Source organism: Eretmochelys imbricata, chromosome 10 (assembly GCF_965152235.1).
Source record: "Eretmochelys imbricata isolate rEreImb1 chromosome 10, rEreImb1.hap1, whole genome shotgun sequence".
Lineage (NCBI taxonomy): Eukaryota > Metazoa > Chordata > Testudines > Cheloniidae > Eretmochelys > Eretmochelys imbricata.
Window position 1 is genome coordinate 4,978,795 of NC_135581.1, and position 13,096 is coordinate 4,991,890.

Below are 13,096 nucleotides of genomic sequence, written 5' to 3' on the forward strand. Positions count from 1 at the left end.
CACGGTCAGGAAGCTAAGGCAGGGTGGTTTGGTGAAAGTCTCGTAACTGGCATTGCTAGGATGCCGTACTCTTTGTGTGGTTGAAATACAAGCAGCGACAGAAGGCCCAGTCCTGCAAGGTGGAGGTCGTTCCTTTACGCTCTCCTGTTGAACAGATCTCCCCCTTTCTGGGAGGATCGTCACTCCCAGCTACAACAGATTAGGATCACCTTCTGGACAGAGCACCTGAAGGCAAGAGTTAAAGGCTCTCGGGGATGCTCTCTACTACCCAGAGTTAACACTCAGGCTGAGCCCCTGGGTCCCTGTAAAGTGCTGGCATGTTATGTCCTTTGCATGTCTGATGGCTGGTTCGACCATTCACCCAGAGGAAGAAGGAGGGGAGTGGTCTATGGATAGGGGGTTAGGTTGGGACACTGGAGAGCCAGGTTCAATTCCTGGCTCTGCCACAGGATGGCTTTGCCCTGTGTGTCCTTGGGCAAATCACTTAATCTCTCTGGGCCTCACTTCCCCATCTGTAAAATGGGGATCACAGCCCTGCCCTGCTCAAAAGAGAGGTGTGAGGCTTAATGCATTAAAGGTGCTGATGCCCCCAGTTACCATTAATGCCGGGTGGGGCACCGAAGTACCAAAGGGAGATAGATTGTCCCTTAGTGACTGCAAATGAGTCTGGGGAACAGCTTGCTAATCCTGCAATGGAAGGACCAAGTGTGGCTTCTAATCCTGGCTGGGAGGGATTTGCGTGGGGTTTTCACTGGGTCAGAAGCAAGCAGGAGTTTGGTCTCTTCCTCAGAGTCCCCTATTTGCGTCACCAGACGGGCACAGAGCATGGCACTTCTTGCTGCCCTGGCCAGCCTGTGCTTGGCAATCCCCAGGCATGGTGTGGCAGTCAGTGCTGCGGGTCTGGATTGAGGAGCAGCCATCAGGGAACAGGAAAGGAAGGTTTATAGCTGAGAACACCCCTTTGAGCGCTGTGCTCAGTGAAATGGTGGGACCTGGACTGTGCTCCTGCATCAGAGCTGGGTTCAGGAGTACAAGTACCAAACTCTTTTGGCTTCAGAGAGTCCCTGGGAGTCTGTCTGTGTGGCCCAAGGCTCTGGTGAAATGATAGATGCCATCAAGGAGACAAGCTTTCCATGCTCCGAGCTGGGTGGGGGAGCACTGTTGTGACAGGAACAAGTGGTGGCTGGCATAATCCACAGCCCGCGAGAGCAATAGGGTGAGACCATATTGTCCAGCAGTTAGAGCCTGGGAGTGAGGAAAGCTGGTTTCTATCCCAGGCTCTGTCACTGACCCCCTGCATGACCTCAGGCAAGTCTCGTAATATCTCTGCCTCCATTTCCCCATCTGCAGAATGGCATTGTCCACATTGTAAGCCTCAGAAGGTCAGCAAAGAGCAAGTGCAATGCATTGTTACTTCTTCGGGTCCCTGCTGGGGCTCTGCCATTAGACGTAGATCTTTTAAAAAACGCTGTCACGTCAGCTTTCTTTCTTGACATAGATTTCTGCTGTTACACACGAGGACTTTCATCTCCTTTATCTGTAACTTCCCTTTGTCATTTCTCTGTGACAACCCTTCCTCCCCTTCTTTAGGGGATGGGGCAGCCCTTTATCAGTTCATGTGTCACTTTCAGCATCGAATGCTACAGTAACATTCCTGATTTGTATTTGATTACACACAAACGTACACATACCGTTTGGGCTTTCATTTTTTTTTTTTTTTTTTTTTTTTGCATGCAAACATCTCTGCTCACCCTCCTGTTTTGAACACAGCTGCTGCCTTCTCCGGCTTGGTTATATTCTGGTTGTCAGATGTCAAGATGCAGTAAAAATGTGTTCTCATGCATCCTGAGTTTTCCTGTGAAATAAATGGGCAGGGAAAGGTACGTAGCTTATTGTCCACTGTATGCACAGCTCAGTCAGTGACGAAGGATTCTCTTGGGGATTTATCAGCATTAAAGCTGCTAGTAAAAATTGTTCCATTTTGCACTTCTTTATTGTCTTCCTTCAGCCATCTCAAAGGAATAAAACTTTAAGTAGCTTGTGTGTAACTTTAAGTAGCTCCCATTTTTCTGAGAGGTAAACTGTGATTTACCCAAGCTAACACAGCAAGCTGGTGACAGAACCCAGGAATCCTGGCTCCCTGCAGCCTGTCTTCCTGTACTAGCTACTAGATCACTCTGTACAGAAAGGCCTTATGTTCTTGAGGGGAAGGTCTTTAACTGACATTGATACCATTAAAGGTAGTGATTCTAATAAAGCAAAGCTGCCTTCCCAGAGTCTTTGGTGCAATAGGCTGTTCCTTTCTGGAGGCTGCTGTGTTTTTAGAAAAGGCCTTGATCGGGAACATATGCAAATCCTAGGTGGTCACTGCGGTGTGTTTTCATACTGTAGTGTCTAATATGCACCTGCAGGGGAAGAAGAGCACGTTACCTGCACTCTAAGTATTGTCTCTGCAGCCCTTCACAAACGTGTTTAAAAATAGCCCAGAAAAGCAGCACAATGATGTGCGCTGGGTGTGTTTGCTCAGTTGGGAGTTGCTTGGCTCCTTGGAAACCAGCTGAAACCAACGTTGGGGGCCTAAGGATTTATTAGCTTAATTTTGTTTTTTCTTTCTGCCTTTTTATATATATATATATACGGATTCTTGCAACATTCTATATAATAATGTTGCAAGAATCCATCCCTGATAAATTAAAAATCACAGCACAGCAGCAGCCATTGCTGCCTGACGCATAAGTGAGGGAAGAAAGAGAGGGCTGAAGGAAGCTGTTGAGTGGACGTCTCTGGGGAGTGGAGAAGTAGCCCAGATAGCAGCCACAAAAGCTTCTCTTTCACTGTCCCGTCAGCTCCGATTCATAAATTCCAAGTCCAGCAGGGACCATTGTGACCATCTAGTCTGATCTCCTGCATAATGCAGGCCAGAGACCTGCCCCCAAAATAATTCCTGGAGCAGATCTTCGAGAAAAACATCCAATCTTGGTTTAAAAATTGCCCCTGCTTGAGAATCCACTCTGATTCAAATTGTTCCCACGGTTAATTACTCTCTCTCTTACAAATTTACACCTCATTTCCAGTCTGAATTTGTCTAGCTTCCACTTCCAGCCATTGGATCGTGTTAGACCTTTCTCTGTTCGATTGAAAAGCCCCTTATTAAATATTTGTTCCCCATGTAGATACGTATAGACTGTGATCAAGTCACCCCTCCCCCTAATGTGTTCTGGGGGACAGGAATGCAGCCCTGGCCGATCCAATATACGCCTCTTGGACTCTAACGGTGCCAATCGGGGAGTAAACTAGCTGGGGTGGCGGGTTTCACAGTGTAGGCTTGCAGCTGTTGGGAACGGATTGAGACCCGATGACACCAAGCAGCTATCTGAGGGGATAATCCTCTGGTCACTGCAGAGCCAGGCTAGCTTTGAGCTAATGGCCTAGTGGTGAAGGAGGTCGTAGGCGTGTGTGTGTGTGTTATTTCGACAGGCACTCTTTCTTGTTGATTTTAGGATTCAGTCCTGCAAAGTGCTTAGTCCTCCACTTCCATCGGGCATCGCTGGGAGTTGAGGACCCTCAGCACTTGACAGGCCAAGACGCCTCAGCCTCTCCCTCCCCGCTCACTAAATTCATTTCGGCTCCTGCCGCACTAACTTCGTCGTGGGCAAACCAGAGCAAAACTCTGGAGAGGAATAACTGGCATGCAAGGAGAATCTGTTGCATAGACCAGACCTGGTCTAGGTCCTTTCTCAGATCATGGGGAAGAGTAAAGCACCTGGCCCCCTCTCGCTGGATGTCCAGAGGGAATGTGTGGATGGAGACGGCGGGATCTGCTCCCAGTGGGGGCAGAGAGAACTAGCTTGTGTCAGTTGGTGTAGATGGAATTTTCCCAATGTACATGGCATCTGACCTTGAAAGAGCTTCCACTGTGGCTTGAGTCCACTCCAGGTGCCGTGTATGTTTAGACCAGGGCATTCCTTTCACTGATTCAATGGACAGGGCGCAGAACTGGGAGCTAGGAGACCTGGGTTCTCTTCCCAATTCTGACCTTGGGCAAGTCCCTTCTTCTCTCTCTGCCTCTGGTTCCCCTTCCACCCTGGTGTGGCTAGGCTGTGATTTGGTAGGGGCAGGGACACTCTTGCTGTGTTGTGCACACCCAGCTCAGTGGGGCCATGATCTTGATGGGGGTCCTCTAGGTGCTACTGTAGTGCAAATAAGGAAGAGCATGACCATTTATATACCAGTTCAAGCCAGGGCTCTGTCTGATTGCGAGTCCTCTGACTGATGGTAATCAGTACTATGCTCTGCAGAGAAAAAGGCAAGAATTCTGGTAATGGATAACTGTGGAACAATCTGCCAAAGGGGCAGCTTCTTCCGATCCCGTGATGGCTATCAGGACACAAGCCCTCACTCCGTGAGGGTCAAAACCCTTATAAAAGTTTGTCCTGATTCATGGAGCTGGATGTTCTGCTTCCTACTGCAGTGGCATCCAGCAGTTGTCCTGGGTTGCTGCTACAGGTCGGTATGTGAGGGACAGCACTCCATCGGTCCAAGCTTTACCTGAGGCAACCTTCCTGTATTTTCAGGCTAAAGGGGACAGTTATGTAAGGCAGCTAGACAAGGGTATATAATCAGGAGAGGACTTGAAACAAAAGCAATTGCTAACCAATGTCTTGGGGCTGCTTAAAATGTGACATTTATTTATTCAGAGCACTTTGATCTTGCATTCAGATGTCTTTCAAGATCTGGCATTTCTGCTGAAAAGTGTCACCTGTTTAATCCGTCAACCTGCAGTTATGTGTATTTGTTTGTCTTTCAGTGAAGTCTCAGAAACCAAGGCTAATGTGTAGTTTGTGTGAATAACGAGCCTGTTACTTTTGGTGCGAGCAAGGGGTTATTCTGAAGCCCTTGCGCTGCCTTTTCCCTTCTTCACACTCCAGTTCTACCCACACCCTTGTACAGCACTCTGGCAGCAGGGCTTCCATTCATGGCGACAGGAGCCACTTTCAGTCCTGGTGCAAGCCAGCGCACCTCTGCTGAACTGAGAGGAGCTGCAGCTGCTTACGGCTACTGGGCTCAGGTCAGCCTTCCTGTGTTTGCCTAGAGAAGAGTCCTCAGCCAGCAGGGGCAAGCTCCTTTAGGAACCTGGGGAAAAGGCAGGCTCTTTTGGCCAGATGGGATCAGTCAGGCTGGAAGGGGGAGAAGCAGGCTGCTGAAATGGAATCCCAGACCCAGCCGTGGGGCTGGCTTTCTCGAGCCCCCCCGTACAGCTGATCCCTTTGTGTCAGCCGGTGGGGGGGCTTCCATGGCAAACTCTGGCCTGTTCTGCGTTATCGCTCTGGTGCCACTGGTTACCTGTACCTGCTCTTTGCTGAGTGAGCCCCCCCCTTCCCCTCCCCGCTGCTTCTGTCGTCCTGCTGAAATGCCCCCTGGCTGGGGGTCATGATGGAAGAGGAGGAGAGGGAGGGTCTTTCTTTAGCTTGTATAATCTTGCAAACTGCTGCCTAATTGAAGGCTGGATCACAAAGGGGTTTGACTGACCTGGGACCCTCTCTGTTGCCCCTCTGTGAAGCTGTGAGAGGTGTTTACATACAGAGCAGGCATAGTGAGACGGCAGTTGTGAGTGCAGGAGACCAGGGTCCCAGGGGCTGCTGTTTCAGACTTCCCGTGTGACCTTGGGTAAGTCACTTGGCCACCGCGTGCCTCAGTTTCCCCATGTCTCTGGTGAGGATAATGCTGCTTCTGACGATTATAGGTGCTCAGATGCTTTGGTATTGGGTGCCAGATAGGTACCTTAGAGTGACAGCTAGCTAGCTCTTGTGTGAAGGGGTCTCAGTTTGGGTTATTTCTTTACAGGTGAACACGCAGCTGTACAGTCTCAAGGAGAAGCAGCAGTTGGCTGACCTGATCAGTACAATGCTGGCCTATAACCTCACCTACCACCAGCAGCGCACTCCCGAGGGGCAGTATGTCTATAAACTGGAGCCGTGAGTATGCGCTGAGCAATCGTGTGCTACAAAAGGCCTTTGTGACACAAACACTTGATTGCTATTGCCTGGGGTCAGAAGGTGAAATGGGAAGGCAGCAGATTCGAAGGGGATAAAAGGAAATAGTTCTTCTCTCACATGCAATTAGCCCATGGTATTCATTGCCACAAGAGACTGGTGAGGCCAAAGATCTTGGCGGGATTCAGTGTGGTATTAGGCATTTCAAGGGCGAATAGAAATATCCAGAGTGAGAATAGCAACTGTTAAAAGTAAACAAGAATTTATTTTTCATGTTTCAGGGCATAAGGCAGCCCTCTGACTACTGGAGGTCAGGTTTTCCTGGGGGAAGCTTATGCCATAACTGTGAAAGAAACCTTCCTCAGAAGCAGCTTGTGCCGGTCCTGGGTGCAGACAAAATACTGACTGGATTCTCTGAGCCAATCTGGCAATTCATTTTTAATAACCTTTCAGTTGAATGTGTCACCCTCAGAGTTGGTCCAAAAGATTTCCCTGTTTTAGAGTGGAAGCTGCATCCAAAAGTTTAAAAGCCTACCCAGAAAAATGCTGAACTAAGAATACTCAAGAGCCTTCAATATTTACAGCCTTGGACATGTCTGCAATCAGTGAGCCCTTGGATTGTTTCTTTGCTGCATTCCCGCTCTCTGCATACAATACAAAAAGTTTCCAGCTTTATAAAATGCTCGGCAATGTCCCCTCAAGATTCAGAACAAAAATTGCAAGAATCAAAATAGTGACAGAGGGCATCACAGATCTGCTCGGTTATGTAATCTACTCAAGAAAGCTCAAGGACTGGGCTAAGCTTTCGCTCCTGGCTGCAGTCTTTGGGAAAAGCAGGTATTTCAGAAGTTAGGAGCAGATGGCAAACTGGCTAAAATATCACATTTATTTCTCTGCCTATTGACTTTAAACACACCCCTCCCCGCACAATACCCATGCTCTTCTACCCCCTCACTTCCCTCACACTTGCTAATCAGACTTTGTTTTATCCTTTTTAACTTTCACCAATTTGTCTTCTCTCGCTTTTTTTTTTTTTTTTTCATTTCAGTAGAAGGTTCTTTCATGGGTATTTCGGGGTCATGCCCTCTCTCTGCTTTACAGCAGGTTTCTAAATCTAGCGGCTGATACTTTGCAGTTAACTATTTAATAGGCGGGTGGGTCTGAACAGCTGCTTGTATCTAATCCCTGTAAACAGAAACCCTGCTTTCAATAGCAGATGGTTAATGAGTGTCATCTCGCTGTCCAGAGTGTATATTCCATTCTAGTTGTCCTTTGTTAGACTTCATTGTTTTTTAACCCCAATAAGAAGGAATTGCTTGCATTATGATGGACAAATTAGAGTTGATATAAGCCCCATGGGAAGAATATGGTCACTGGGAAAGGTGTGGATCTGAAAACTTTTAATTCCTTTATCGAGCTGTACAAAAAACCCCATGCGTAGGCTGGAAAGGATTTGATGGAAACAGTTAGTCGTTGGTAAATGTCGATTTCACCTGACACACACACATCAATGGGAAAAAAAATAACTATTGATAATAGTCTGTGAGGGCAGCCTCCCCTGCACCTAGCACCTGCAAGGTCCGGTACCCTGGCCCTTGGCCATGCAGGGAGCCCCTTTCAAACCCACCCACTCACTTCCCGGCCAGGAGTTCAGAGCTGTCTGGCAGCAGAGTGGTCTCTCCCTCGGCCAGGGGCTCATTCTTCTTGTTGTGGTCCTAGGCCTGTCTGGGGGAGCTCTGCTCTGCTGGGCCAGGACCTTAGCCTTTTCCACACCTTGTGCCAGGTGTCTCAGGCCCCTTGGCCATGCAGGGAGCGCCCCTGCAGTCCCGCTGTCAACATTTGCTGTCTTTAAATAATTGTCTGATTTCCATCATCCGCCTTAATGTCCCACAACAGTGAATATTCAAATTGATAAAACCCAAAATTTCACATAACTGAGAAAATGATAAAACTGATAAAAATAAAAAACATGCTTAAAAATACAACCCAACTAATATCTATCAGAATTACAGCCAAATCAAAATCTGATTCTGCCACCCTTACCCATAAGGCAGTCGTCATCTTAGTATATGTGCAACGTGCCTCAGATGGCACGTGACCAGGATTCATCACCGAATTTGGTCTGCTAGTTGGATCACTGGCTTTGGGCCGGGTACTGACGGGGAGTGCGACCAGTGGTGGTGAGTTAACTCAACAGCCACGAGGAAGAAAGCATGGAAATAGGGATAGCTTGCCTTTATCATCTTCCCAAAACAGTGATGCTTACTAGCCTACCTTGATGTCCCATAGAGGCCGGAGGCACAGTGAGAACTGTGTCCTTCTGCAAGTTATTTGTGATGTGTTGTGGAGACTTTCTATGGATTCCATTTATAAAACAATTAATAGATGTTCTAAGCATCTAACAGATATGAGTAGCTTTTTATAGATGGTTATAAGCACATCCATAGAAGGTATTATATTTCAAACAAGAATTAATTCAGGGAATCCTGTGACTTTACTTGTGTCATTTAGAGCCTGGATGATCAAAGTGGTCCCTTCTGGTCTTATCTATGAATCTATTCCCAATTCTGCCACTGACTGATCTTTGGGTGGGGTCAAGTCCCTGTAGCTAGCTCTGTGTAAAATGGAAGTAACACCGAAACGCTCTATAAATCTCTTTCAGATCCTCTGATAAGAAGTACTAAAAAAAAAAAAATACTATTAACACATTTTTGTTTATATAATGTGTTAATTAAGCCTCAGCCCCCCTCCCCCATGAGGTAGGGAAAGTGTTATTCCCATTTTACAGGTGGGGAAATTGAGGCACAGCAAGGTTAAATGATTTGTCCATGGTCACAAAGTTGGTCATTGATGGATTCAGGGATAGAACCTAGGTCCTCTGCTCTAACCCCCAGCCAAAATCCCTTTCATTTGGCGTTGTGCAGAACTCCCCTGGGAGCATGGACCAGGATTTCACAGGGAGAGAAAATGGCTCAAGAAAGTTAATTTAAATATTTGAATTAATTATAGAAGTTGGATGAAATTTACATGCTGATGTGCTTCCTGTGCTATCAACTTTGATCATTTTTATAATAATAATTTTTAAAAAGCCCAAACTAGATGTAGCAGCAGTACTTGTGATTGACAAGTGGGTGGAGGGAATGGCTGAAACTGAGCAATAAAGATTTTCTAAAGCACCTAATGAATGCAGGCGCTGACGGGCCATGGAAAGGACTTGTGCTTCTTTATCTCTTATCTCTCTCTTTTCATTCAAGAAATCTTTTTGCAAAGCACTTCCAAGGTTAATTCTGCTGAAATGTCCTGTTGTCCCAAATCCCTTATGTATCTAAGGGGCTTACTGACATTTTTTCAATATAACCCCCCTCTTTTGTTGATGGGGTTTTACTCTCTTTCTGCATCACTGAGCTGTCTCTTTCCAGGAAAATATTAAAGTGTCACAAATCCTCTATCTTCTCCACATGAAGTCTTGTTTTTTCCTTCCCTCTTGAGAACAGCAGAAAGGGAGAGTGGGCAATTCTGATGCATTTTGCCCTCCTACCACCTGTCCGATGTTCGCAAGGTTTCGCTCTCTCCCTGGGCATCCACTCAAGCTAATGCTGGCATGAGATTGTTCGTTTTCATCGGATTAAAGGAGGGGAAACAGCTGCCTGTCAGCTTTTAACACAGAGGTGTGAAGAGCCGGCAGAGAGAAAAACCAAAGATGCCCGTGGCTCTTCTTTTGTCCAAGGAACAATAGAATGCAGCACGAACCCCTGCTCCTATGTTCCAGGCTCGCTGCCACGAGACTTTGTTCATCACGGATTGGGGAGTGCCGCTGGTAATTGCACTGCTCCTTCTCGGGTTGATCTATCTGTTCGTTTACCTGCCCGCCACGCTCCAGCTATCCACCGGCGATGAGACTGTGAGGAACTTAACAGAGAAGTGTAGTTACAATGGCCTGAACTTCGCCAGACAGTGAAAGACTCCTTACTCTTGGCTGGGTTTACATGGTCCCTGTAGGTGAGTGACCGGTTTGATAAGAGACAGGTCTGCTCCATCTCTTGTTCGATGAGATGGGATGGAAGCAACTGGTGTGGATGGAGAGAGAGAGTTTTGATTTATTAGCCATGGGATGATCTGAAAAGGAAAACTCGATACATCAAACTCCTTGAGAGTGGCTTTCCCAGGACAGGAGGCTTTTGTGCACTGGGCTCTGAGGTTCTGCGTAGCTCTCCTCTTCAGTCATCTCCAGCTTGCAGTGTTCTGAGCAGGAACAATGCAGTATTGTCCGCCCTGAATGGTATTCTGTGCAGTGTGATTTTTAAACCTGGCTTCTCAGTAAAGACAAGTTTGTCCAAAGCCAAGTTAACATCATCTCGTCAGCGCAAAGCAGATGAAAGGGGATCCAGCACTTGGAAACATCCACACTCTGCAAACAGAGAACTCGACCCAAGGACAATGGTTGACTTTCTCTGTGAACTTTTTGTGTTGGGTTAAATGTTGGGGGTACATCTGGAAGTCGAGGCTGGTTTTGGTGAGAGAGGGGGACAGTAGTTTTGAAGATGGTTCTACCCAAGGCAAAAAGTCAGAGATTCATAGCATTAAAAACAAGGGATGTATCTAATAACCTTGAGATTTCTCTCTGCATCAGGGCCGTTCCCCATTTAAATTCTTGTCCGCACAATGCAAAACCATAGGAAAATGGCATCATTCCATTTGCCAGAAATGTGTGTCAAGCTCCATAGGCTAATATGGAGTAACTGGGAGTTAGAGTAGAGGTCTCCAGAAAAACGATGTGTAGCTATGACTGGAGTTATGGGGCTGGACAGTGTCTTTAGCTTTGCAGCTCATCCATGTAGGTGGAATTAAGATTTCTGTTGCCAGAAAGCTTGCAGAGAGGGTTATTGTTAATATGTGATTGACATCTCTGTTCACGTGCACACAGGAGTTCAGAGTCTACTTGATTGCACCAGGAGTAAAGCCAGTCATTTTTTGCACCAAAAATATGCTGGTTGATTCACAGCCTTACCTAAGATTTGAGTTCTGTCCACCTTGGTTTGTGTTACTACTTGATGTAGTCTCACTGATCTCAATGGGGTTGCACCAGCAATGAATCGGTCCCCTTGTTATATTTTTATTTGCTGAATATTAGTAATAATGGTATTCAGTTACCAGGCTACAGACCTAATAATTTTTAAATATTATGTTTTAAGTACGTACATTACAGTTCACACATCCAAGGTGTTGGGGATGCATTACAGTGTAATAACACAGGACCCAGACTGTAGCTAAGACTTATGCTAATATAGTCTCCAAGTTTAAAAAAAAAAAAGGGGGGGGGGAATAGCAGGAGTTAAGTCGTACACTGTATTTAATTCCAATGAAACCTTTTTCAAGCATCAGCCCAAAGGACTGGAAACATTTGAATTGGCCTTCTAATAAAGGAGAAGCTTAATGGAGGTGGATCTTCCAGTGACGGATTATAATTGCACTTGGTACATCTGAGGATATTTTGTGTGATCATTTAAGACAGCAGTTGTTGGACAAACATTTTGCACAGGTTTCACTCTGTGCATCTTATTGCTGGCAGTTACGCTATGCAGTAGGTATTTAGATTTGTTTCAAGTGATTCCTTCACCTTTCTTGAAGCGGCACATGTAGATTTCACAACATACGTATGGAAACAATGTAGACCTGACTTAATACACTTGGGTGGTAGTGAAATGGTATCCCCTCCCCCATTGTCCCTGGTTTTGGCTTCTAATTGAAAATGTTGCAGAGTGTGGAAACCACATGACATGAAAAGCAGCATTTGGTGCAGGCATGCGCTGTGATATTGGATCTTAAGTTTTGAGTCTGGGCTTTGTTTTCTTTTGCTGGCATATTCTGCAATGTACTGTAATAGTTACCGTAACGATCGGAAAATGCATGAAGGTGCGTTATGTTCTATTTGCACTTTAGGCTGTGTGACCATGGGTTGCTGGGAAGACAAGACTGTACAATGCAGCTGTTTCTCAAAAATGCTAGTGGCCATTCTAATTTAAAATAGTAAAATCTCTCTAAACCTCATCTTAAGCCATAGAAACTTTTAAATGAGAGGAATATTTGAAATGACAAGCACAACATTTTAAAGCAAAGCTCTGTTAGAAGTCCTTATTTTTCCTACAGTTACAGATTCAGTCGGATGTCTGTTTTATGACTTTGTTGCCTGTCTCTGAAGACAGCAGAGAGCCAATGAGAAAACTGGAAGAAGGGTGCCTTTTCAAATAGCAAATTGGGCAGAAAGCTGATCTCTAAATCACGGAGAATTCTTCTGATGCATGGGTGTTTTTTGTTCTTTCTCAAGAGAAATATTATCAAGTGCAAAGAAGACATAAAATATTTATAATTGTTATACAAGAAGGTTAATCTGGTTTCTAAGAAATTCTCTGGCTGTGTTCATGTTTTAACTGCTCTGGAAAAGGCCTTCCCTCCAAGTCCTGCGCTCAAATCCTGTTCAGAATAAACCTGCTTTGCTTAACCCAAATGCCTGTTTATAGCATAGCTCAATAAAATCAACAATGGGAGTTGGCTATAATCCTTTTCTCTCCTTTGTTGGATTCAGTGCTTGATAGGAAATTGGGGCAGGAGGTGTCCCATGCAGTTTATGTGAAGGATGCTTAATTAAACCCATTCAAGTGGAATGGGTAGAGATACTTTGATACAAACGGCAGTGTTGGGTTTTCTTAATAAAGAAAAAGACAGACAATACAACAAGAAATGCTCTGACAGGTTGCTGTAGCATGGAGTGCTTTACCTCTGAACCCACTTTTATGTTCCTCAGACGGGCAGATCAGACAATGCAGATCTTTTGCCAGTGTGCTAATTTATTGGGGAAGCCTGTCAGCCAAGATGAAGAACTAGAAATGGTCTCTTTTTGAAATTGAATTCTCTTTTTCATGTTGCATTGTGACATTGGGGAGTTAATTCTAAATACATCTGTTGTTCAAATCCATTGAAAGTTGTTGGACTTATCTGCAAGTGTTCTAGATCTGCTCCTGAGTTTATTAAATCCCGAAACGTTACTTGTGCTGCATGATTTAGGTCTAGGATCCAAAATCCTTTGAAATGGATGGTCAATCCCA

General features: G+C 45.6%; 1 protein-coding gene across 4 annotated transcripts in view; it reads left to right on the forward strand.

Moving 5' to 3' along the window:
* The window catches only part of CHTF18 (chromosome transmission fidelity factor 18), a 44,957-nt gene that overhangs the window by 16,564 nt on the left and 15,297 nt on the right, over positions 1-13,096 (forward strand). For 3 of the 4 annotated variants that reach the window (XM_077828114.1, XM_077828113.1, XM_077828118.1), the window contains one exon: positions 5,845-5,975. In XM_077828114.1, coding sequence (XP_077684240.1) covers positions 5,845-5,975 — 131 coding nt within the window. Of the gene's footprint in view, positions 1-1,770; positions 1,881-4,807; positions 4,827-5,844; positions 5,976-13,096 lie in introns of those variants that run through there. The other variant, XM_077828115.1, reaches the window with a different exon arrangement.